The sequence below is a fragment of the Doryrhamphus excisus genome, linkage group LG9, assembly GCF_037039965.1.
Source record: "Doryrhamphus excisus strain RoL-2023G ecotype Guam linkage group LG9, RoL_Dexc_Guam_v1.1, whole genome shotgun sequence".
Lineage (NCBI taxonomy): Eukaryota > Metazoa > Chordata > Actinopteri > Syngnathiformes > Syngnathidae > Doryrhamphus > Doryrhamphus excisus.
This window is the reverse complement of record NC_136365.1, coordinates 11,136,572-11,164,442: the sequence shown is the minus strand read 5'-3', so window position 1 is coordinate 11,164,442 and position 27,871 is coordinate 11,136,572. Positions and strand designations below refer to the sequence as shown.

General features: G+C 44.6%; 1 protein-coding gene across 3 annotated transcripts in view; it reads right to left on the bottom strand.

The window, feature by feature from the left end:
• Nucleotides 1–6,005: 6,005 nt before the first annotated feature.
• Nucleotides 6,006–27,871, bottom strand: part of mad1l1 (mitotic arrest deficient 1 like 1) — a 58,103-nt gene continuing 36,237 nt past the window's right edge. Inside the window, exons 15-17 of one of the 3 annotated variants that reach the window (XM_078793395.1) lie at nt 24,204–24,429; nt 23,355–23,548; nt 6,006–6,306 (exon numbers count right to left, since the gene is read on the bottom strand). In XM_078793395.1, coding sequence (XP_078649521.1) covers nt 6,157–6,306; nt 23,355–23,548; nt 24,204–24,429 — 570 coding nt within the window. In that variant the 3' untranslated portion in view covers nt 6,006–6,156. The remainder of the gene's footprint in view (nt 6,307–23,354; nt 23,549–24,203; nt 24,430–27,871) is intronic. The other 2 variants (XM_078793394.1, XM_058091638.2) reach the window with 2 other exon arrangements.

The window sequence follows — 27,871 nt, the reverse complement described above, 5'->3', positions numbered from 1 at the left end:
GGAGTTCCCGGTATGCCTGGTAGAAGCTACCGGAGCCGGTAGAAGACCCCGGGCTAGACCTAGGACACGCTGGAGGGATTATGTCTCACAGCTGGCCCGGGAACGCCTTGAGGAACGCCTTGCGATCCTCTCGGTGGAGCTGGAAGGGTGGCCTGGGGCCACTGCTGATAAAATATATATATATAGATATATAGATAATATATATACATATTTGAGTTATATTATTTTTAAAAATTATAACTTATTTTAAGAAATTATAAAAAATAATGAATAAAAAATAAAATAAAAACACAAATAATATTTATTAACTAGGAATAAATTGACCAATGTTTTTTTTCCATATATCCACCAATAAACCTGTAAGGAAATAATAATAACATCTATAACCTGATGGATGGCTGAACCAAAAACTACAAAAATATCATTGTCAACATGACACCCCCCTGCCCCCCAATAACTTAAAGGTACCAAATACCACCCAGAAGTGCATCAAATTCTACACAAGGTCCTACTACACTACTACTACTAAGTTCTACACAAGTATTTACTTATCCGTTTAAAGCCAAAGTGAACGTTACACTGTCAACAGCCTTAACGTTAGCGAGCTAATGCTAACAGAGCCAACAGGAGAAGCCCAACCCCGGAAGTAAATAGCAACTAAATGCAGCCCAACGGAGTCAAACTCCGCTATTACTGATAAACAGCATCGGAAACCCAGCAGAGGTGAAAGGTCGTATGTTTATAAACAAAATACGGATGCTAACTAACTAAGTTGAGTCTCCTCTGTTGCTGGGAGGGGCAGGCAGACTGCTCTGTGTCGCTCTGTCCCCGCCCCCTACTGCTGAACACCAGTCTCTCATTGGCTGATCCGGACATAGACTCACCAAGAAACGTAGCTTTCTGATGTTTTAATTGTTCCCTGATACTACTATTTTTAAAATATTTGTTCCAATTAATTATTCATAAAAAATAAAAAAGTAATTATTCGTGCGTTCCGAATACCGTATTGGGATTAGGCTCCACCCCTGTAGCATACACTAGCTTCTTGGAACACAGCACACAAAAACATAGACCTTTCCCCGTGTTGTCTTGAATGCAGCATAATCGTAGGATTGGACAGTCGAGGTTTGGGGGGGAGGGGCTTGGCAATAGCTGCATTCAGAGCCCTACCGCATGGCTACAATGACTTTGTGTTTGTCTGGGTCCAGCAGATTTGTTTTTTATTTTATTTTAATTTTTTCATTGGTCGTATTTAAATGCCGGCGATCCGGCACGGTGCTGGGACACTTTAAGTCCTGACAGTCAGATTCTATCGTGCTTACTTCCATGAATTGTTACATTCCTACAGGTTAGGCGGCATATGTGGAAAATGGACGAATGCAAGGAGCGTGCTAATCTGCATTTGTTTACACATTTGATGAGGTCATCTTTTGTCTGCCGGGAGCCCATTGTTGAAGAGCTTCCAAGAACGTGAATTATTTTCCAGAGAGTAACAAACCATCTACGTCTGTATGTACAGGATGTGTGTAGTGGAATTTACGCCCCCACCCAGAATGGCGGCCTTTCAAGCAGCTGCTTGTTTGTCATCAATATGGAGGCATCGGTGCTGTGGCTAAGATGAAAGTCAAACGGTGAGCAAGGCAGTGGAGATTCCAGCCGTGGGAACCTTCTGTCATCATGGGAAACATTAATTCACTACCGAGCAATCTCTACAAGCTGGCCAGAGCTGCTTCAAATACTGAATGCGTCCCGGAGGCTAGCATGAGGAGCTAGCTGACGTCAGCACAATATGCATAAATGTATATATATACACACTATACGTATGTTATACATACTATGTATACACGTCACCGGCTATTGTTTACATTTCAATCAAACATTGTAGGCATATTTGGCTTTGACTTTTGTCTACACTCATTACAGCATATGGATAGTTCACCTAAATATATGGAGATATGACTTATGGGCCATATGGCCCCGTCCTAGTCAACATTAAAATGTCCATCTATCCAGCTTTTTTTTTTTAAATATAGGCTTATCATGATCTGATCAGTGCTGATCAGTATTCACTTCCTTATGAATGCTGTGAGGAGACTCACATTCTCATTGTGGAGGACTTCCTGCTTTACACCCATCAATCATTGATCGACGTGCTGAACCAGAACTTTATTTCCATCCCATATGGAAATGCAAAATGCAAAAAGAATGAATAAGAATGCAAAAAGAGGAGGTGTTCAAGGAACTACACGGTACCAGACCCCCCGGCCTCTTTGATGGCCACGTCTGGCCCATGTACTTGAAACACAAGAAAATCATGCAACCCTGTGTGGGTTTGGCCACCATGATGGTGAGCATGTGAGCAAAACATGTGATAGACGCTCCAAAAGCAGTGGCGGAGCTTTCCGGCCACCCCACTGAACATCTAGTCTAAGTATAGGTTTGTTTAGAACGGGAGGTTGGACACCCGTGGTGTACAGTGTAGGTGTGTTTGGAACAGGAGGTAGGACACCCGTGGTGTATAGTGTAAGTGTGTTTGGAACATTAGGTAGGACACCCGTGGCGTATTGTGTAGGTGTGCTTGAAACGGGATGTAGGACACCCATTGTGTATAGTGTAGGTGTGTTTGGAACGGGAAGGAGGACACCCGTGGTGTATAGTGTAAGTGTGGTTGGAATGTAAGGTCGGACACCTGTTGTGTATAGTGTAAGTGTGGGTTTGTTTAGAACGGGAGGTAGGACACCCATGGGGTATAGTGTAAGTGTGTTTGGAACGGGAGGTAGGACACCGGTTGTGTATAGTGTAAGTGATAGTGTGTTTGGAACAGGAGGTAGTACACCCGTGGTGTATAGTGGAGGTGTGTTCGGAATGTTAGGTAGGACACCCGTGGTGTACTCTGTAAAGTGTTTGGAGTGACAAAGCAAAGTGAAAAAGCGCTGCCTGGGCACTTTCTGTCAGCTGATGAATATTTAATGAGCTATCAGCCTGAATGCTAATTAGTTTGGATGGCTGATGAAGTCAAGATAACCGAGACTTCACCTCCGTCATGAGCAATTCACATTCATATTCATCCATGGCAACACCATTTTGCATCCACATTTAGATGCATGATTTTGAATATTAGTGCAGACCTGCCAACATGGCTGAATTTGTTGTACTGTCTGTCATGCCAACGGAAGCCCCTGGCCAAATTGGGCCCTAAGTAAAATGTTATTAGGAGCCCCCCACTTACACCCCTCCCCATCCCAAATCCATTTTAGGTACAAAATGTCCATACAACAACATGCATGCCATTTAACTTGACAACCTTTACTAAGAATAGCATATGTACTTTAAGTATAGATACACTACTTTGTATGAGTCAAATAAAATTAAATTCAACCATTCCATTCCATTCTGTTTAGCCGGGTCCGGGTCGCGGGGGCAGCAGTCTCAGCAGGGAGGCCCAGGCATGTTCACTTTTCTCCACCAATGTTTTACTTTGGGGCAAGGCAGGCTTCTATTAGCACATGGGATGGATGGATGGTTCCCGGCAGAAAACAAACCATTTCATTGGCTGACGAGTGACGTCACCTTGTCTACTGTCACATTAACCGTAATACCCAAAATAATTACGACCGCAATTTGCCGCTGCGATCGGTCCCTGAGCATGATTATGTGTTATTATATTTCCCATCCACTTGAATTGGTCTCAGGTCCGCAAAAAGTTGTTTTTCTCCCTTTTCTAGTCAGGAACTGATACTTCCCCGAAACTATCCCATGTTCTTCCCTGTGATTACTAAAGAATGCAATATAAACCAACATTTTTTCTGATGAAAGATGAGAGCCTTGTCTTTCTTCCATCCATTTTCTGTACCACTCATCCTGACTCGGGTGGACTGGTGGCCAGCCAATCACAGGGCACATGTAGACAAACAACCATTCCCACCCACATTCATACCGATTTACAATTTGGAGTGGCCAATGAAGCAAACATGTTTTTGGAATGGGGGAGGAAACCGGAGTACCCGGAGAAAAGTCACACACAGGGAGAACATGCAAACTCCACACAGAGATGCCCGAGCGAAGAATCAAACCCAGGTCTTCCAACCGGCCCACATGCTAACCACTCCGGTCCTCCTCTCCCCGAGCCAACCTGAGGAAAAGTGGCCTGGTCCAGTTCGACTGTCACACAAATGGCACCAAAGAGCAGCAAAGCTACTTTGATAGGCTTGCTGGTGAGAGTAACGAATAAAAGAGCAGGGAAGATGAGGGAGAGGAAGGTGAGGTGGAAGAGGGTGCAATGGAAGGCAAGTTGCTTCAACTTGACAGGTTTGTGCTGCGGGACAAAAAGGTTGATTTAGCACAAAGGGAGAACTCAAAGGTGCCTTCTTCCCGCAAAAGAACATATTGAACAACACAATCGCTCAATGAAATACTGGAGAATAGTGATTCCCAACCAGGGGCTGGCGTACCCCTAGCGGTGATGAGAGGTAATGAAAGGTAAATATTTATTTCATGCTAAGCCAGAATAAAATGGAAGGTGTGTGCTACCACTCGTTTCCCCGGGGAGACAATAAGCTGTGACGCATCTGCAGCAAATCCTAACAGTTGTGTATCAACATGTATGACTGGGGGGGTGGGGGGGTGGGGGGGGGTGCGCTCATGATAGGACAAAAAGGCTCTTCGGGTAAACAGGTAGGGGCTGGTGCTAATTCAAAATAGCTTTGACTACCTATGATTTAAAAATGTGAGATGAGGCGAGATGACCCGTGCTGTGCTGGTGAGACAAGCGGTCCTTTTTTCCTGCCTGTGGACGTTAACGCCAAAAGCCATGGAGGACTTTCCAACTCCTGGATGGAAGCCTCAGGATGGGATGAAAGTTATGTAGAATATGAATTGAGTGTGAAATATGGTCTTTAATCGTATCAGCAACCAAGAATGATCCCATGAATGGACACTTGATCAGCCACCTGAAACGCCAGCACCGTGCTGTTTGAAAAGTGCTAAAGGTTTGCCAGAGACCTCAGTGGCGTCACAGCGACTGCTCTGGGCTTGTGTGCCCCAATACAGTGCACCTTTCTGGGCCAAAGCAGGTGGCTCCCCCCTCTATACTCTGGTTCTCCTAATGGTAGCATTATTTAGTATTAATTCATTCATTTTCTACTGCTTATCCTCACGAAGGTCGCGGGGGTGCTGGAGCCTAACCCAGCTGTCTTCGGGCAAGAGATGGGGTACACCCTGGCCTGGTGGCCAGCCAATCACAGGGCACATATAAACAAACAACCATTCCCACCCACATTCATACCTATGGACAATTTGGAGTCGCCAATTAACCTAGCATGTTTTTGGAATGTGGAAGGAAACCGGAGTCAATGCAAATGTGTGGCCTGCATGCTAACCACTCATCCGCCGTGCAGCCCAGTATTTATTTGATAGACTTTATTTATCCATTTTATGCTACAAGATGCATCATTTAGGCAAAAAAGTCAAGTTTTTGGCCTAATTGGCGGCATTTATTAAAGGGGACCCATTACACTAATTTTTTAGCCCTTTGTAATGTGTTGTGGACTCCTATAGAGCAGATACACACAATAACCTACACAGAATGCTTTTTAGATCTTCCAGAATGTGCACCGATCCCACCTGGATCTCCAAAACAGCCATGGTCCGCCTGCGGGCATGTCCACACCACTGTGATTGGTCACACTCAGCTTGTACAGCTCGTCCGGACTTTAAGCCAGTGGTAGTTAAACAAAGCGTTCACAGCCATGCCAAACTTGTTCAGGGATTCCTTCCAAGCACAAACCTTATTATCTGAAATTTTGGCATGGTTTAACACCAGAATACAACATTCTAACTACATTTATAGGTCAGAAAAGGAGGAAATCATAAGTCCCATCTTGTGAATAGATTTTTGACAAACCGTGACAGAGTGAAGTCTTGAAATTCTGCCATTTTGGGGTCCTGCTGGAACCAGTAGATCCCCCCCCCTCCCCCCAGCTCCTGGACCATGTCTACCCTCCTTCCTGCTCCTGACAAAAAGACCACAAGGAGAAGGTGGGATAAACTTCAGTAGAACGTTTATGTTCAACAAACACAAAAAAGTGAAAAGGGACAGAGGTTAAAAAAAAAAAACTCCTGACAACTTTGTCATGAAGTCATGGAAATCAAAAAATGTCAGGCAGTGGTTTGCCGGCTAAAGAGTTCAAGGGTCACCGCCGAGATGAAGACGGGGATGCTGTTCTGGTGATGAAGGTGAAGGTTCACCATCTCATCCAGGCTTTTGGAGAAGGTCGTCTCCATCAGCTGCATGTTTCCTGTCGGGCCCTGCACACACACACACACACACACACACACACACACACACACACACACACACACACACACACACAGTTAAAGAGAAAGACTTTCAAAGTAAAAGTGTCATCACTTTATGTTGTTTCCATCTGCTGGGAATTGTCACAATAATGTGTGTGTGTGTGCGAGCATCCACGGCAGACTGAAGGTGTCTAAATCTGTGTGGATTAATTAGAAGGAGCAGCTCAGGGCGATAGAGTGAAGGAGAGAGTGATGAGGGAAACGAGGGATGGAGTAATTAAAACATTGCATGGAGAAAGCGAGGAAGCGAAGGAGGAGCAGAACGGCGTAGTGTGCTGGGAGACGTCTTCCAATCAGCCCACACACACACACACACACACACACACACAGTATTTGACAAGAAGCCTATAGATCACAGAAAGCATCGGCCCTCACGTGACAACATGCACAGTGGGCATCACAAAATCTGATGAGACCCCGCCCCACCAACAGCAATATAAATAAATCAACGAATCACACATGAAATGAAAATAACCATAAGTATATGAGTATATGTCATACTGTACGTTTGCCTTGTCTCTGCCATGCAAGGTAACATAGGTATAGGAGGGGAAAAAAGATGGGGAATATGGATAATGAGCCAATCAACACAAACAAGCCGGTTATGCTGAATTCCTTGAAAGGCGATAACAACATAAAATGCAAGAAAACCACTCTACCCGGTTTCCCCATCTGGTAAAAAAAGAATAAACCCACATGGAAATGCAGAGCCTTCGTCCTGACATCCAACACTCACTGAGACATTTGGTGGGCAAAGTACGTAAATACCAACAGACATGTGAATTTCTGTGCATTGAAAGAAAGTCATGCTGTTTAAAAGTCAGTTTTCAAGAAATGCTGCACATGTTTGACAGACAGTACAAACTGCCAAAATGAAAGATGACATATTAAAATTATTATTATAATATATATATATATATATAATTATATTATATATTATAACAGCGGTTTACCTGGTTTCAAAAAATGCTGATAATATCTTGTAGCGTCAATTTGTGGGACAATAAACATTTCAAAATGCACCTGTGTTGTTTTTTGACAAAGGTAAATAAAAGTTTGTCCGATTATATTTTTTCATTGTAATGTGAATGGGCACCAGTGGCGGAGCTACGCGGTGGCCACTTCCTGTGACTTCCCTGTTTCATGTTGTATGATGGCTAGCTTCATGCAAAGCAGGACGTTACGCGGCTGTAGTTAATCAAAAGTTCATGGAGGACAAGGAGGAGGAATATGTTCTAACATGGATACAAAAACACTGTGCCAGGACAAGCCACGATCAGAGGAGTGAATACATGAGTCACTGCATTTCTTGGGGCCAATCTTGCTAAGTTGATCATTAAAATTCAAAGGAAATTTGAACTTTGAGTATTTAAAGAAGACAGAAATGTGATGAATTATTCATGTCTGCCTGAGAAAAGCGTAGAAGTGTATTTTGATGGCTTTTACAGCCTTAAACACATACATCATCATTGGAGAAAAACACACTTGGCTGCTTCGCAAAGGCGTGGATGCTCTCAGAGGCTTCCATCAATAAAGGCAGCTTATTACCAGGCTGCTGACTTTCTAATGAGTTATCCAAGCCTACTGTACACACACACACACACACACACACACACACCATGTAGTGTATCATGGTCTCACTGCATGGCTCTGTCGGTGCCCTCCTCTCTGCATTTTCTTCTTTTCTGCCTTCTCTCAGGCTCTCACTCGCAGCTTCCTGCACGACTCTGCTGCATCAAAGATGAGAACACCCCCCCTGCCCCAGTTACCATGGAGACCAGAGTTTGCCCTCTCAGTGCTTCGCTGACATGAAGCTAACATGGAGCTTAATGAAGACACACACACAAATCAAGACTTTTGGAAGGACGAGTCAACGGGTCGCGTTCCCAGGGGAATTTCAGCATCCAAATATGTAAAGGTACCAAAACCCTTTTAGAATTTCGAAATGATGGAGTATTTTGAAAAGCCAATTTCTAACATTCCTCACATATTCCTTGGCTACATAACTGATGTACCAGGAGTCGGCAACCCTTACTCAAGAGAGCCATTTTGCCCCCTCTTATGTGAAAAACCAACATTAGCCACGTTTACATGAGTAGTTTTTCTCTTTCCGAATGGAATCTTTCCGACTGACCTTTCCAAAAGCAATGGTATACATGGAAAGGAATATTCCAATCTCTTGTCTACATGTGGCGCTATAATCAAACAGAATAGTCAATGGGGCATGCGCAGTAAAACGTAAACATCAACATCACGTGATACCGACTTCCCAGAGTTTTTCTTTCACTCGTCAGAATAACTCCGTATTGCCAGTTTTTCCTTCGTCCAGTCTTGAAATTTAGTTTGGATCAAAAACAAACTTTCCGCAGCAGTCCAGTGCAGACTGCTGGCCTCCATTTTTAAAAGTGAAGAACGTCCTATCTGAGCATGCCCTGAAAGAACACAGGATAATTTTAAAGATAAAATATCAAAAAGATCAAATTCAATCTTGCTAATATTTTATAATTAAACTCGGGACATGTTTTATACAGATATATATTTTCTTTTTTAATAAAACTGGGCTTTCCACAGATGGCAGCAATGCACACAAAAGCTGCTTGCCAACCGCCTATGAACAACAGAAGAAGATAAACACCAAAAAGAACGCACCCTGACAACTTTCCATTTGAGCGGGTACAAGATACCTCAATCGGATTGGGGAAAGGAATATTCCATCCCTGTTAATCCGATTGTATGTTCATTCGGATTGGCACTTTTCTTTGGAAATGAGGTATATACAAAGCAAATAAACCGAATGCATATTTGGGTGTGTTTTGGGTCTGTTTTTTTCTGAAAAAAGGATGCGATGGATGTTGATGAATGAATTATTTTCCTGGATGTATTCATGGTTCGCCACGCCAGGAGCATAGACGCATATTTTCATTGGCTAACTATAAGCATATTTACAAAACCGATGTAAAAGCTTTACTTTGATAAACAATATATACTTCAAAATATATACTTCAAAATGAGCTAATAAAATAACCTTTTTAGGAGGCTGACTAGCGGCCTGCAGCTGCGGAGCCGCGGGATGCGTACCCTTGCTATAAGCTGTACAACAGCTGTTTACGGCTAGTGGGCTTCCACCACATACACACAAAATACTTCACTTGTACTCGGCCACATTCAAATACAGTAGAAATGGCAGAAATGCTTGGGACAGGATCTCATCCCCGACCCAGAGATGGCACTCCACCGTTGTGAACCATAGACTCGGACTTTGGAGGATTTACGAACATGGACAGGAGTTCCAGACCGTGAAGCCATCTTCACCGGGAGCAACATTCCGGGAAGACTGGCATCAAGCATGCCCACAGCCATCAGCTACTTATCATTGGGTGGGGTGGGGGTGCAGGTGGTGGTGGTGGTGGTGGTGGGGGGGGGGGGTGATAAACAGTGTATTTTACTTTACTGCTTGTTTGTAATAGCTTTTTGTCTCACTCCCATTCCTTTTTTTTTTTTACCATTTTGAATCACTACTTAGAACCTCCCTAAGATGTATCAGTGCATTGATGTAGGGATGCGTTATCACGTCTGGCTACCTCAGCAGTGGTTGCTGATATCTGGGCTTCCGATTGGCCAAAATGTGCATGACAGCTAGTGTAATGCCTTTTTATGTGGACAGACTTTCCACTTACCTTTTTGAAGAAAAAGTCCAAAGCTGCAAATAAAACCATATTCAAATAGTGACCTTGTCAATACTCATTTGCATATTCACTCCGCCATCCCTAACAAATGGTGGTAAACTATTGCTGACCTTTGCGGCAAGCACCACGGTTCAGGTGTTTTCCCTTCCAGTCAAGTAAAAACAAACAAACGTTTCAAGCAGACGTCTAAAAGTGCCGAAGACAAGAAAAGGAGCGCTACGCCATTCAGCCTCCTCTTTTCATTTGTCGATCCAATTAAAGGAAATCAATACTTCCTGCTCCACATGCAGGGCGGGGCTTATTAGTGACCTCGTCCAAGCACGCAGGTCTTGTGGCGCCTCCGCCCCCCCCCAGACCTGCTCAATCAAAGACATCCTATAAATATTGCTTCTTTTTGTTTTGCCCCATAATGAGGGCAAATAATCCAGATTACCAAGGTATATTTACTTGACAGGTTGCCGGGAAAAGCACACGGAGCAGCGTGACCTTTGAGTGATGGATGAGGTCATTAATGAGCACCAGGCTGGGAAGGTTTTTACCATGCGTGTTGATTCTGTGCAGACAGGAAGTGACTTTCACGCGTCCGCCTGCGTTGATCCACGCTCTTGACGGATCAGTTAACCTTTGTCTGCACGGTCGGCCGCTAACAAGGAGATGGTCTCCAATTTAGGCCGGTCGGGTGTCTCCCCGACAGCGTGGTTCACGGACAACGTTACTACTTCCCTTATTTGCTCCTCCTCCGCACCGTCCATGAGCAGCAGTCACCAGGTCTACGGAGGGGCTGAGCTGTCCACTGGCGTGTTGACGTGGGAGGGACGGAAGACACAAGGAATTTAATTGAATAAACATAAATATGCAGATGAGCATATTTCAATTTAAATGCAGATTTTGGCATTCAGGAAGGAGACATTCCCTTCAGATCCTAAGAATAATGATTGACTCAGCAGCACGTCTTTCCATATTCATTTTGAAATCAGCGTGGTGTTTACCACTTAAAGACGGCCAACTAATGACCAGGAAGGAAAGCGTTTGTCTTTGCTGAGCTCATCACGTGGCTTCAACACTAACAATTAAACACGCGCATTTGAAGCAGAACACGGCTCTGCTTCCTTCGGACCTGCCAAACGTCTGGAACGCGTCAACAACACATGGCCAAGCCGCCATAGCCATTAACCTCTGACCTCACGTCAAGCCGGGTGGAAGAAACGGTGCAGCGTGAACACGGCGTACCCCGTATTTGTTAATTAAGGGTTAGGGTTAGGTTTAAGCTGGAGTATTTCTCAAACAAGAAACTCAGTCATGTCAACACATCATGAACTGCTGGAGCACTTTTCTCCAGGCATGGCAGTAATTAAGATCCATCATTAGCGGCACTTCACCATGAGCGTCCAATTACAAAGAGAAGGGCACTTGCTTTCTTTTTCTTCCCTTTTTAACCTACTAAAGGAATACATCACCTGTTATGTTGAAAATGTGCCTAATGAGACAGAGTGTTGACTACTATTTTGCTGAGCTTATTTAGCTCAGAAGGGCCGTTGGACACCCCTGCAGGCCACCACAGGACGAACACAGCAGACTGAGTCCCAAGACAGATACACACGTGGACAAATTTGTTGGTACCTCTGGAATCACTTGAAACTTACAAAAGCAACAATAAATAAAAAATTAAACAATCAAAATCAGCCATCACTTTTGAATTGTTGATTAACATAAGAATTTAAAAAAATAAACTAATGAAACAGACCTGGACAAAAATGATGGTACCGCTTCAAAAGATTGAAAACAATTTGACCAGAGTCACATGATTATGTCTGGTGTGTCCTTTAATTGACATCATAGGTGTCTTCAAACTCATAATCAGTCAGTCTGCCTATTTAAAGGGTGACAACAAATAGTCACTGTGCTGTTTGGTGACATGGTGTGTACCACACTAATTCCTGTGACAAGAGTGGCACATATTATTCAGAAGTCTTAGGTCCAGAGGACAGTAGCCAACCTCCCTGGACGTGGCCGCAAGAGGAAAATTGATGACAACTTGAAGAGACGGATAGTTCCAATTGTATCCAAAGAGCCCAGAACAAACTCCAAAGAAATTAAAGGTGAACTCCAAGGCCAAAGTACATCAGTGTCAGATCGCACCATTGGTCGTTGTTTGAGTCCTAAGTGGACTTCATGGGAGATGACCGAGGAGGACAGCACTGTTGAAAGCAAATCATAAAAAAAGCGAGACTGGAATTTACGTAAATGCATGTTGACAAGCCACAGAGCTTCTGGGAGAATGTTCTATGGACAGATGAGTCAAAACTGGAGCTTCCTGGTAAGGCACATCAACTGTATGTTCATAGACTGAAAAATCAAGTCTACGAAGAAAAGACTCCTCCACGTTTCCTTCTGTGAAACATGGAGGAGGCTCAGTTATGTTTTGGGGCTGCTTTGCTGCATCTTTCACAGGGTATCTCACAGTTGTGCAAGGTACAACAAAATCTCAAGACTATCAAGGCACAGAAATGTGCTGCCTAGTGTCAGAAAGCTTGGTCTCAGTCGCAGGTCATGGGTCTTTCAACAGGACAACGATCCAAAACACAGCCAAAAGCACCCAAGAATGGCTAAAAGAAAAGCGTTGGACTATTCTGAAGTGGCCCTCTATGAGCCCACATCTGAATCCCATTGAACATCTGTGGAAGGAGCTGAAACATGCCTCTGGAGAAGACACTCGTCTAACCTGAGACAACTGAAGCAGTTTTCTCCCGAGGATTGGGCCAAAATACCTGTTGACAGATGCAGAAGGCTCATTGACACTGACAGAAATCGTTTAATTGCAGTGATCTCCTCGAAAGGTTGTGCAACAAAAAAGTTATGGGTACCATCATTTTTGTCCAGGCCTGTTTCATTAATTTGCTTTTTTTAAATAATTATGTTAATCAACAATTCAAAAGTGATTGCTGATTTTGATTGTTTAATTTTCACTAAATTTATTTATTTATTATTATTATTTATTATTTCATTTTTGTAAGTTTCAAGTGATTTCAGTGAGAATTGTGGGATTTTCTTTCTTTAACTGAGGGGTACCCACAATTTTGTCCACGTGTGTAGTTGGTAAAAGTACATCATCTCCATCACTTGCTTGTTCCGATTTTGACAGAGGAGGTGCCCAAGTTGTCATGAAGGCCCCTTCCTCATGGACACGATACCCCCCCCAGCTCACCCTTTAAGCTGTCTTCTGCATACGCCCAACACTTAAACACATCTTAAAATGCAGCTACGTCAACTATCCATCAGTCAGCTGCATACTTTGGAGCTGTTGCTACATGCTAACCTAGCATGATATTGCTGTTAAAATACTGTGTAATGTTAGCATTTTAGCTCACATTGCTACGCTAGTCTTGTTAACGTTTGTGTCCTCCGTTAGGTTGTGCAGAGGGACACCTTTCATTGCGGCCGACAAAGCTCAAGATGCGGACTGGTTGCAGCCCGTTGAACAGGAAATGAAGCAGAACATTTTCCTGCCTGACTGACAGCTGTCCAGCAAGCGGCATTTTCGGGTGGGTTTGGGGTGTATCATGTTGCCATGGCGACTGCGGGCATATGCTGTGGCCATCAACTAGAGGAGAAGTATCCTACCCTGAGGGAGATTGGGGACAGGAAGCTGTCAACCGGAATCAGGGACGACAAGCAGTCTTGTCTCCTCTGGACTTGAAGCACCGACATTCTCCTCAGAAGATTTAAACATCCACTGAGAAGTCGTCCACTCAAAGTCTAGGTGGGACAAACATGGGTCTAGATGGGTAGTCTGATGGAAAAACTCTTCAGGTCAAGACTCTGATCGACCTGCAATGCCGCATTGTGTCATAAATGTAATACAATTCTTGAACGCATTATGGAATACACCTGCAACCTTCAGGTTGAGAGATGACCACTCTACCACCTGAGCCACGCCACTCCAGACATACCACCCAAATGACCACCGTTGGCTCTGAGGCCCCATGAGGCCCCGCTCCACTGTATCCTAACAACCATCTTTTGACACCACCAAAGACCCAAATGATTCCTGTCTAGACAGGACTCCTCCTTTAGAGGATAAATACACTGGGTCTTAGAACCAAGCTGTCAGACTACAGGTGTACTATCTAGCCAGACTGGTGAGTGTCTTTGAACATAAAGTGATGAAGATGAGAGGCCAAACATCATCCAAGACAACCTAAACAGTCCAGCTGCAATCCATGCACCAACGCATGGCTGCTGTGTTTGGCCACGCTATTTCTATTTCTGACTAGATTGCTAGGGGCAACAAATATATTTGTATTATGTCATGCCTTTTCTGCCTTCCATTCACAAATGGAAGCAAATTGTGACGGGAGGTGTGGGTTAACTCAGGACCCCAACTAAGGAAATGTAATCAAATGCATACTCTGTAGAAATAAAACATACCAACCAAACTGCCAGCAGTAGATGAGAATGGTAAAAACAAATAAGACAAACTGCATAGGACCAAAAAGAAGAAGACAAGAAGGTAGAAGGTGCATTAGTGAAATTCTCTTAACTGATCAAGACGTCTTTGCAGACCATGAGGAAGAATCTCCTGGACAAAATGAAACACAACCCAATTACGGCGCAAGAAATAAAACACAAAAACCAACTCGTAGCGTCCTGCAAGCTTTTATATTGGACTTGAATCAATTTGAAACACAGTCATCAGGGTTGGAGGATGTCTGCGTCACTGTGCACCAGGAAGCGCTCGTTTGTGTGGCGCTAATCACTCCCGAGAGGCTGATAAAGCAGGAAGGTCATTAAGGCTCGCTCGTGTTCATAAACTCTACTTTATTAACTGCCGTCCTCCTTCGCACTGCTGCCGATACAAATGATTTGGTTTCCTTAAAAAACAAAAAACAGAGAAAGCCAGCGTTGCAGCGCCTTGTAGAGGCTGCGCTTATTTTCTAGGCATGAATGCGGTGTCGCCATTGGTCCTTTGCATGGTCGTCCCCTTCATCGCTCCACGCTGAGAGGCTTGACAGTTCATTGGGAGAATGAGATTCTATCTTCTTTTATTAGCGAGGAAACACAAGGTAACCCTCTGGTAATCGAAGGTAGCGGGCGAGTGAGATCAAGGTAGAGGCGGCACAACAAGAAATGCTCCCAAACCCAAAATAAGCCAATACAAGTGGCTTTTCTTGATCCCAGGCAGCCGCTGTGTGCTTGGTTTTTTATTCTTTAATGAGCAAATCAATAGAAGACCTGAGTGAATCGAGCGTTTGTGTCTTGTTTGCGGCCCACTTTTTACTGACTCAAGTTCTAGGATGGAGAAACAAAACTTAATATGCAGCATCAAGACTTCAAAAGCAATCAAAAGCCAAAAAGAAGATCCTGGGTCAATATAAAAAAACATTGCATTCGCATTTGTCGCACCCACTTGTGTTTCGTCAAGCACGAACACCAACATCCAAACCCAGGGTGCACCAAGAAAGTGAGACCGCTGAGAGATAGGTCTTGGTCTACACCGTGGGACGGTTGCTCAGTGTCACAGCTAGCCTGGGAATTCCTTGGTGTCATCCTGGTGGAACTGGAAGAGATTGCTGGAGATTGGGAAATCTGGGCTTCCTTAGTGAGAATGTCGCCTCTGCACCCAGATAAGTGGAGGAAGATGGATGAAAGGTCCGCCAACTCTTTCAGCATCACCAAGGTGTTCCCAAGCCAGCTGTAAGACATGAACCCTCGAGTGTGTCCTACGTCTACCCGTGGGGTAGGCATGCCCAGAACACCTCACCAGGGAGGTGTCCAAGAGGCATTTGGACGAGATGGCCGAGCTCCTCTCCATTTGAAGGAGCAGCGACTCGACTCGGACGTCATTAGAGGTAACTATTATGACGCAAAAGCCCCAACCAAAAAATCAATAAAAAAAAGTAATAATAAAAATTATATATATATATATATAATAAAATATAATAAATAATCTGATTCACAGTGGTAGAATATTCCTTTCCCCAATCCGATTGAGGTATCTTGTACCCGCTCAAACGGAAACTTGTCTGGGTGTCAGTTGTCAGGGCAAACAGCTTTCGGTGTGCATTACCGCCATCTGTGGAACAGAATCTAAAACCTTCTATACTTTATTCACAAGTATAGTTTTATTAAAAAAGAAAATATATATATATCTATCTATCTATATATATATATATAAAACATGTATATAAAACATGTCCAGAGTTTAATTATAAAATATTAGCATGTTTGAATTTGATCTTTTCCTGTAAATTTGTATCTCGGGTGCGTTCTTTCAGCGCATGCTCAGATATGACGTAACACGCAGCTCCAGACGTTTTTCAGTTTTGAAAATGGAGGCGAGCAATCGGCACTGGACTGCTGCGGAAAGTTTGTTTTTGATCCAAACTAATTTCAAGACTGGACGAACAAAAAACTCGCAATGCGGAGTTATTCCGACAAGTGAAAGAAAAACTCTGGGAAGTCGGTATCACGTGATATTGATGTTTACATTTTACTGCGCATGCCCCAGTGACTATTCTGTTTGATTATAGCGGCGCATGTAGACAAGAGATTGGAATATTATAATATAACCATTGTTTTCGGAAAAGTCATTTGGAAAGATTCCATTCGGAAAGAGTCCTCATGTAAACGTGGCTAATGAATTGCTGTAACTTGTGAACTTCATCCCTACGATGATTGAGTTGATAACCTGATGTTTGATGTTTGTATGGATGAATCCCATACATATTATCATGACTATCAAATAAAATGATGAGGTATTCAAGCGTGGCATTGTGTTTTTCGTGTATTTTTGAGTCCTCATTACACCGTGTGTAATGGTCAGTGTCATATCAAATAAATAACAAAAATGATTGAAGTCAAGAACGTGATGTTCAGGGAAGAACCAAATCTGACAAACACATGCTAGGACTATGTTAAAAAGCCATAGCATTTCAGTATGTGGAATCAAACTATGGAATGGATTGAGTAAGGACCTCAAACAATGCTTTGATGTTTGTTAAATACAAGGATGAAGAGTCTTGAACCAGTCATGATGTGCTATACATATCACTATATTGACAGTTACTATGGTACCCATTATGTCATTGTATGGTCATATCACCTCGTACTTTGGTACGTGACAAAAAATAAATAAAAAAAATAAAAAAAATAATGTTTAAAACCAACTTTTATTATATTAGGAAAGCAGGAAGTGAACAAATCTAACAGTTACTGATTGTAAAAGTACCAGATGGAGGGGTAGGATTTAATAAGCTTTGCTTCTTCCTACTCCTTTTGGACATGTGGAACTGTGAACTGATTATGTGATGCACTCAATTGTAATCTGATGCATGTTCAAATTAAATAAAACCATTACCATGTTTTCATGTCATGATGAATAAACCTTTATTGGCTTCCATTGCATCTTTATTCCTACCATGTGATTTCATTTCACCACCAAATGTGTGTTGTGTTTGCCAACCACAAAAAGTTGGCGTACTGGTGCGCACATGCTCACGCTAGTTTATTTTTTTTATAAATCCCAACCTTTAAGTAGGAAGTTGCGTACGCAACTTTCAAGCCCCATTTTGTGCGTAAGCAAGTTTTATTAATGAGGCCCCTGGACAATATGGCCATACGGGCATGGGTAATGCAGCGCTATACAGTGTGGATGTTGATAAAAAAAAGCCAACATCTGTGATGGTCTATCGCATGAGGAGTTCCAAAGCAGTGGTGCGAGTAGAGCCTAGATGTGGACGTGCCATCAGCTCTAAAAGCATACCAATACATCCAAAGAGGCGTTAGAAGGGTTCAACGGAAGAAAAGCATGAGAAGTTGTGGAAGAATAAAATAAAGTGAAGCAAATCAGCGTCAGGCGCAGCAAAGGTGTTTATCTCAGTGATGAGCAGGAGCTCATAAACAGCCAATCACTGATGCTAATCAGCCGTCATGCCGAGGGATGCGCTAAAAATAACAAATCACACACAGCCTCCCGCTGAGATGACGTGCGCTTGCACAAAGTGTGCACGCTGTCCTCCACACGCCATTTGTAACACCGTTATCAACTGGCAAGCGTTACTCCGATGCTAACTTAGCTTCCTCCATGCCAAACATGAAATATACATCAGCAAAATCTATGCAGAAATATGAAGGCAGCAATCAACCAAGCGGAAATGAGGTTCTTCAAGTCATATCATCAAGATGTTAATGTTCATTCATCATAATGTTCATTTGCATGGCGTTGCACACAAACCTGCTCATCAGTGATGGACCAAGACGAGAGGGTCTCATCAAGTCAAAGAGTTGCCAACTAGATGTTGGGGAATACCACTCCAAAAAGACTTCTGCATATCTCAGGAAAACTTCACCTGTTTTTTTCCTTTGGCTTTTTGTCCTGCCAGACGCCACCGATGACGAACAGAAACACAGGAATGCTCAGTGTCCTGGCTGCTCAGTACAATATGACAACAACTTGACAAAACATACTCTGTGGGTGAGCAAAATCAAGCGCTCCTTTTTTCTCCTGGCTGTGATGCTAACGTCCCCCCAGCTTGCTTGTAAACAAACATTCACGCCAAGAGGAATGATGTGACCCCCATTCAGCACACAAAAAAAAGTTTGAAAAGTGCAAAAGGTTTGCCAGAGACCGCCATGGCATCACATCGGCTGCTGCCACGGCTCAGACTAGGTTGGCAGTTGCCATCTCCAGTGGTGGAATGAACACATATGCATTGTATACACTTTTTTTTTATACACCTAGGGTGTGGAACCAATTAACTGCCATAAACGAGGGATGGCTTTATGTTGTTTTTTATTTGGGAATTGTGTTGGTTGAAAATTTTCCCGTTTTCTTAAAACCATGCTTATGGTCTGGTTAAATCTGTAACAATAATAATAGGAATAGTAATAATAATAATAATAATTATCATCATCATCACTGTCGAGCCGCTTCTCCTTCACATCGAGAGGAGTCAGTTGAGGTGGCTCGGGCATCTAGTCCGGATGACTCCCAGACGCCTCCCTGGTGAGGTGTTCCGGGCATGCCCAGCTGGGAAAAGGCCCCGGGGCAGACCTAGGACACACTGGAAGGATTATGTCTCACAGCTGGCCTGGGAACGCCTTGGTGTCCTCCCGGTGGAGCTGGAAGAGGGGACCGGGAAGTCTGGGCTTCCCTACTGAGACTGCTGCCCCTGCGACCCGGACCCGGATAAGTGGAGGAAAATGGATGGATGGACGGATCATCATAATCATGACGGGGAATAAACAGGATGAGGAGGTGGTGGCCTGTGGCAGTGGGAGGTTAGAGAGCTTATAACACCGCAGGAGGAGGTTCTGGGGGGTTGGGCGTGGGGGGATTTGGGTGCCGTTGGCATGACGGGCACATTAGTAGGATTATATGGCAGCCCTGTTACAGAGGTGAATAACATTTACAATCCTATTTGTCATTACTTCTATTCGTCCTGGACTGCTTTTTTTTCCCACCCGACCCCCCCCCCCCCCCGAGCCATTTATCCCCAAAATTAGCCCACTTCGTATTCCTGCAGCCGAGATTAGCTTCCACGTTTCATGAGAGCCAGTGTGTGTTGTATTCCATTAGAGGAACACACCTCGCTGCTCCGTAGGCCACCAGGAGTGTTGGCGTACCACCAAGAGCACCCTGATTACCATGACAACTGTTGGCAGATCTGCGTGCGTGGACAATAATCAACAGTGAATGATCTCACCTGAGATGCATGCATACTTCTTCTTGTGGTGGCGCTGGAGCAAGGCATCAGTGAGTGCTCACTCCAAACAAGGACAATTAATCCACATAGATAATGGCGAGGCCGCCTTGGCAGCCAAGGCCCTTATCTTACGCAGCACAACACGGCGATTAGCTGCTACACACTCGTGAGATCAGACGGCAGGCATGGTGAGCAGTGCGAGATAAACAGGAAGCCACGACGGGGGAAGTAAAGAAGAGAAGAAAAAGCTACGGCGAATTACAGGAGCTTTGCATGGAAAAGTTGTGAGAATATAAAGTAGGAACACTAATAATTAAGGGTGCTGGATAATGATAAGACTGCTAATTATCGTGCTGATAGAAGGAAATTTTGAAGTCAATCTGAGAATCCCCATAACATTAAAAATAGCTCAGGTAACTTAAACAAAAAAAGTCATCCGTACTGTGCAGGTGAGCAAATGAAATGCGCCTTTTTGGATGAGGGGAGGGGGAGGCGGGGCTTTCAAGCACCAAAGCGTTGTTTGAAAGGTGCTTAAGGTTTGCCAGAGACCTCTGTGCCGTCACTGTGGCTGCTCGAATACAGCGCACCTTGCTGGTCCACAGCAGGTGGCTCCTCCCCCTCTATACTTCTCCTGATAGTAGTCATGTCATGGTATTTCATGGTGTAATCCCTTCTTACATCTACATTTACAAAGTAGATATAAAAATGTTATTGGCTATATAACTTTAATAATGTTAACTGTATAACTAGTAATGTGTAACCTGTACAATTCAAGTGAAGTATGACACATCCAAAGCACAAATGCCAAGTGATTCAATGGTCATATTTCAATAAATGACGAGTTGCTTGGAAAAAAACAACAGCCTTTTTACAAGAAAAAGCTATTCTGCATTCAAGGTCATATTTATCAGCCGCATTAAAAAAAGCAGTGATAACTCTTTTAGCACTGCTGAACGCTGCAATTAGCGGCTAGGAGAATGATATGGTAGCTTGAAAAGCACAATAAAAGATGTCCAAGAGGGGAACTGCACTTTTGGGAGGAATTTTGCCCATCATACACAATTGTACACAATACATATTTATTTCCTTATTTCCTGTACATTATAATGCCAGAACAGTTACTCCGTTACTTCCAATGTCCGCTCTCATTGGGATGACGACTGACGGAATAGCATCAATAGTATCTCTCAGCAAAGACGTGCCCTCCATGTTGCTGCTAAATTGAAAATAATCCTCAGGTCAACGCTGAGAACAAAAGAAGCATCTTGCAGAGTCTTGGTAGCGATGTGGACTGGTCTAAGTCGAGATCCGGTCCATCCACTGCGTCAGTCCTGTTTTGTTGATAGCTTGTGGAATCTCTACATTGACCGACGATTTCAGCTTATTGCCACAAACTTCAACAACACACGTGCGTGGCGTCATCTGCATCTCGGCTGCGACAGACATGCCATGATCGAGAAGGGAGTGTCATGGCCAATAAGGACGTGCCATGATCGAGACGGACGCGCCATGGCTTAGACAGATTAGCCATGGCTTAGACAGATTAGCCATGGCCGAGACGGACGCGCCATGGCCGAGACGGACGCGCCATGGCCGAGACGGACGCGCCATGGCCGAGACGGACGCGCCATGGCCGAGACGGACGCGCCATGGCCGAGACGGACGCGCCATGGCCGAGACGGACGCGCCATGGCCGAGACAGACGCGCCATGGCCGAGACAGACGCGCCATGGCCGAGACAGACGCGCCATGGCCGAGACAGACGCGCCATGGCCGAGACAGACGCGCCATGGCCGAGACAGACGCGCCATGGCCGAGACAGACGCGCCATGGCCGAGACAGACGCGCCATGGCCAAGACGAGAGTCCCACAGCTCAGACTGGGTTGGAAGTTGCCATCTCCAGTGGTGGAATGAACACATATGTATTGTATACACTTTTTTTTTACTGGTTTTCATGATAGGAGAAAAAAATCGGATACCAATGTTGATCAATATCACATTTGATTGCCGATCATTTTTAGACATCCCTAATTGGAAGAATGGAAATCTCATTGGAAGTTTTTGGCATCTTTGTCATTCTTCCCCACCAGTTTAAAACACTTTATTCAGTGATAAAAATGGAGAGGCGAACTAGTTAGCTCGCTAGCTTGCTACACTCACGGATGTGTCCATTTTGTCCCTGCGGTGATCCCGTAGCTTACACAATGTGATGTAAACAAGGAATAACAGAAGTGACTATAGGGGTGTTAGTTGTCTAAAGGCGTCATCTGCAACCTAGCTTGAACGTTTCCAAACTAACAACACAGTACCAGCACCATTAGGGAGCCTTACTTGGGAGTAACGCCTATAGCAAAGCAAACTACCACAGCAAACAGTCATAATCCAACTGCTACCATGGGCAACACGAGAGCTTTCCAAAGACACCAGAGACAAATAGTAGAGCTCCACAACGCTGGAAAAGGCTATGGAACAAATGGAAAGCAGCTTGGTGACAATAAATCAACAGTTACTGCAATTGTTAGAAAATTTAAAAAGGCTTAACAACTAATCTACCTCGGTCTGGGGCTTCATGTAAGATCTCTGCTCGTGTGGCATCACTCATGATTAGAAAAGTGATGAATCAGCCCACGGCTGGAGATGGTCAATGACCTGATGAGAGCTGGAACCGCAGTTTCAAAGTCTACTGTCAGTAGAACATAACGGCGTAATGGTTTAAAACCATGCATTGCACAGAAGGTTCCCCTGTTGAAGTCAGCACATGTGGGCTCGTCTAAAGTTTGAATGGGGCCTTGTATCGTCAGATTTTGGACAACAACCTCCTTCCCTCAGCCAGAGCATTGAAGATGAGTCGTGGCTGGATCTTCCAACATGACAATGATCTGAAGCACACAGCCAAGATGGCCAAGAAGTGGCTGTGTAAGAAGCATATCAAGGGTCTGGAGTGGCCTAGCCAGTCTGCAGACTTAAATCCAATAGAAAATCTTTGGAGGGAGCTGAAACTTTGTGTTGCTCAGCGACAGCCCTGAAACCTGACAGATCTAGAGAGGATTTGCGTTAAGGTGTGGGCCAACATCCCTGTTGCTGTATGTGCAAACCTGGTGAGGAACTGCAGGAAACGTTTGACCTCTGTAATTGCAAACAACGACTTCTACACCATCAAGCGCTACAACGAAACTGGCACACACATGAGGACCGACACGGGAAAGGAACAGTCACCTCGGAGAAAAGTGTAATAAATACAACATATGATGGGAATAATGAGAAGAAACTTCACGGCAGTTATTTCAAGAAAAAGGGGAAAAAAGAGCAAAAGTAATTTTTGTTCACTTATGTGACAAAGCTGAAATATGGACAACATCTTAGAATGTGTGCGTTCAATATATCCAAGTGTGGAAACTCCTTGGACGCCCCAAGTATCATGCCAAGTCAAGTGTGTTACTATTATTATTATTATGACATTCTTGATATGTACGTATGCCTTTTAACTCTTTTTTTTTTTTTTAAATTACATTTTGTAAACTTTTTTTCTTGTTTTCGGTCAAAACTAAATAAAACAACAATCTGCCGGTCCCTGCAGCCGAGGATGACAGAGGAAAAGGAGCAAACCTTTTTGAAGATCAAGCAGTCCTCCATGTGCTCAGCGTAGACGGAGGTGAGACGATACTGGTTTTCGATGGGGATGTCGATCTGGTAGCCCGTCAGGATGTAGCAGACAGTGCGAAACTCCTGGATCTTCTTCTGAAACACCTCCTTCAGCCGCTGGTTCCTCAGCTCCGAGCTCTCTATCTGCTTCCGCAGCTCTAAAGAAGAAAAAAACAACAACATTGTGAATGTATTATGTTTTTACAAAAAGCAAACCGGAATAAAATAAGGTGGGTGGATTGAGGCAAATATCCATAGCTAGGACAGCGAAAGTACTGGATCAATACGAGCGTGCTTCTTCTTTTGCTTTTTATGACAGATGCATATCATCTTTCTTCCTAACTGATACCAACACCAATGACCATACTTCTCAACACTGATATGTAGGATGAGTCCTAATGAATTATCATGACATGACTACTACAGAGAATAGAAGCAGAGTATAGAGGGGGAAGAGCCACCTGCTGTGGCCCAGCAAGGTGCACTGTATTTGGGCACACACTCCGAGGAGCTGCTGTGAAGCCACGGAGGTCTCTGGCCAACCTCTTGCACTTTCCAAACCTTTCCGATTGCTGATGAGATTTTCTGTGCGCTTGAAGGGCACACTGCCTTTTGGGGGAGCTAATGAAGTGTCAAAAGTGCAATAATAAGTGGCGTTGTTCTCCCTGGGTGTGCCTGCAGTTTGTGGAGCGTAGTAGTATGTGCAGTGCTCTGAGGAGTCTGGTTTTCCCGACCAGGATTAAGTTTTTAATTCATTCATAGGAGTGTTGGCACGACTGAATGTCAGGACCAGGACCACCTGTGTACGCTTACTTGACTTACCCAGCACCTCCTTGGGCGGCGGCAAGGTCAGGTTGGCCGACTGCATGAGGGCATCGAGCTGGGAGTGGCCTCCTTCCTGCAGGTTGCGCACCATGTCCCTGAGATGGTCCACTTCCTGGCGAAGAGAATCCATCTCCTCCTGCCGTTGCTGCTTGGCCTCGGAGGTGGGGTTCATCCTTAGGTGGAGGACTTGGGTCTTGACCGGGTCGTAGTCGCCCTGAGAAGGTAGATGGATGGGATTTCATCAAGCTGCTTCCATGGGGGCTATGTGAGCGTTGCAATGCTATGCCATCATCATGCACTGCGTTCAATACATAGCTAACCCTGCTGACACTAAAAAGGCCTCGGTGCCACTGTTGTGCCCCACACATTACTAGGGTGGAGGTATGCTGGAGCCTATCCCAGCTAATTTTCGGGTGAGAGGCGGGGTACACCCTGGACTGGTTGCCAGCCAATCACAGGGCACATATAGACAAACAACCATTCCCACCCACATTCATACCTATGGAAAATTTTGGGTGACCAATTAACCTAGCATGTTTTTGGAATGGGGGAGGAAACCGGAGTACCCGCACAGGTAGAACACGCAAACTCCACACAGAGATGCCCAAGCAGAGATTCCAACATATCTTTAAATATTACATATATTTATACAACATTAAGTACAGATTATCTTTTTAATTTTATAAACGACATTTTATCTTTTTTGCTGAATGTATTTGTCAATTTTGACAAAAGTTATGTTTTGTTGCTGAATCCAATGTAAAGGTTTTTATTGTATAGTATATATATTTATTAATATGGATGGATGGATGGATGGATGGATGGATATATGTATAAATAATATTTCTTATAATAAAATCATAATATAATATAAAATTATATTTTATATATCGGAGGCTGGGTGGATCAGAGGGCGGGTGAATCCGATGGATGGATCCGCGGGCGGGTGAATCCGATGGATGGATCCGCGGGCGGGTGAACCCGATGGATGGATCCGCGGGCGGGTGAATCGGATGGAAGGATGGATCGGCGGGCGGGTGAATCGGATGGAAGGATGGATCGGCGGGCGGGTGGATGGAAGGATGGATCGGCGGGCGGGTGGATGGAAGGATGGATCGGCGGGCGGGTGAATCGGATGGATGGATCGGCGGGCGGGTGAATCGGATGGATGGATCGGCGGGCGGGTGAATCGGATGGATGGATCGGCGGGCGGGTGAATCGGATGGATGGATCCGAGGGCGGGTGAATCGGATGGATGGATCCGAGGGCGGGTGAATCGGATGGATGGATCCGAGGGCGGGTGAATCGGATGGATGGATCCGAGGGCGGGTGGATGGAAGGATGGATCGGCGGGCGGGTGGATGGATGGAAGGATGGATCGGCGGGCGGGTGGATGGAAAGATGGATCGGACGGCGGGCGGATGGAAGGATGGATCGGAGGGCGGGCGGATGGAAGGATGGATCGGACGGCGGGCGGATGGAAGGATGGATCGGACGGCGGGCGGATGGAAGGATGGATCCGAGGGCGGGCGGATGGATGGATGGATCGGAGGGCGGGCGGATGGAAGGATGGATCGGAGGGCGGGTGAATGGAAGGATGGATCTGAGGGCGGGTGAGTGGGATGGATGGCTCGGCGGGCGGGTGAGTGGGATGGATGGCTCGGCGGGCGGGTGAGTGGGATGGATGGCTCGGCGGGCGGGTGAGTGGGATGGATGGCTCGGCGGGCGGTGAATCGGATGGATGGATCGGAGGGCGGGTGGATGAAAGGATGGATCGGAGGGCGGGTGAATGAAAGGATGGATCGGAGGGCGGGTGAATCGGATGGAAGGATGGATCGGAGGGCGGGTGAATCAGATGGAAGGATGGATCGGAGGGCGGGTGAATCGGATGGAAGGATGGATCGGAGGGCGGGTGAATCGGATGGAAGGATGGATGGATGGCCACATCATATAGTGGAAGCCCCTCCGACAGAGACATGACAGATGAACTGGCGGTGAGGCGGAGCTTGGAAAAAAGAAGAAATGGCATAAAAAAGATAAAAAGCACACTCCCCAGCTCATTAGTCCAACTTCAGGTTGAAATATCAAACATATGGTGAACAAAGAGAATGTGCTTGCGTAATGTGGAGCACGCACATCAGTTCATTTGGAGCTCTTCATACATACTGATATAAATGACTTGTTAAACTTGCACTGAAGATTCAACATTAGATTGAAGTTTTTCCATTTTTATGTAAAAAGGGAGACTATACTATATTATTTCAGTGGCTATTTCCAATAAGATTGTTTTCATTTGAATACAACTTTTTACGCACATTTGGCTTTGACTTTTGTCTCACTATGTTGAAAAAATATTGGGATATATACCGTATATGTATATTCTACCAAAGTATATCGGGATTAGTTTTGGTCCATGTCACCATTAATCAGTGGTACGTCAAAATTGGCTTTATTTTTTAAGCATTTTTTTCAACTGATGTACTTTTTAAATAGTACTGGAACACTGTGTGAGTAAACAACCCTTAATAGTTGCCTAAAGATGCAAACACGTCAATAAAAAGGTACCAAGCAGACAACTATTGAAGCATGAAGTCTAAAATCTCTTGCGGAGACACTGAAGAATCAAATTAGCGCACGCTGTGCACAGCCTCGGGCATTGGAGAGGCAAACTAAGATAGTCATGCAACATAAACGATCATTTAGTTCATGCCATCAACAACAAAAACACTGCCGCTTAGTATCGTACCCCATCACGTGGGCGCGCACGAAGCGCAGCTCGTCGTGGTTAACTATACGTTGTGGCCCGGACCGCGCATGTCTCATTCTTTAAAGGACAAAACCTGAGCATCTCAAAGCGCCAGCGAGATACATGGGAGGAGTCTGTAGAGGTCGAAGTATGCAAAAACACAACCTCAGGGAGACACCAGGGGGGCGCCACAGGCTGACCCAGAGTGGGTGAGTTCTTGCATCAAACCAGAAAAGACCACCAAGGTTAGATGGAGGCCTTCTAAACAAACTTTTTAACATTAGAGCCTTCTAGACATGAAACAGCACCCCCATAGCAAACTGTACACACCTATTAACCAATATAGTAGACATAATAAGAGACATTAAAACATAGAAAACCTGTTCACAACCTTGTAAACATACTTTTTAACATTGGAGCCCTCTAGACAGGAAATAGCACCCCTGTAACTACCTTTGAACTCCCATGACCCAATATAGTAGACATAAAAAGAGACAATAAGACATAGAAAACCTGTTCACACCCTTGTAAACATACTTTTTAACATTAAAGCCCTCTAGACAGGAAATAGCACCCCTATAGCTACCTTTACACTCCTGTTAACCAATATAGTAGACATAATAAAAGACAACAAAACATAGAAAACCTGTTCACAACCTTGTAAACATACTTTTTAACATTGGAGCCCTCTAGAGAGGAAATAGCACCCCTATAGCTACCTTTGAACTCCCATGACCCAATATAGTAGACATAATAAGGGAAAATAAAACATAGAAGTTTGTGTCATGTTCTGCACATGTGAGCGTGTGGTAGCAGGCAGAGGAACATCACCAGGGTTTCTTTCCATCTTGTTGTAGCGGGCGTGCGAGCACATGGACGAGGTGGGCTTGATGCAATCACCTGCAAGGGC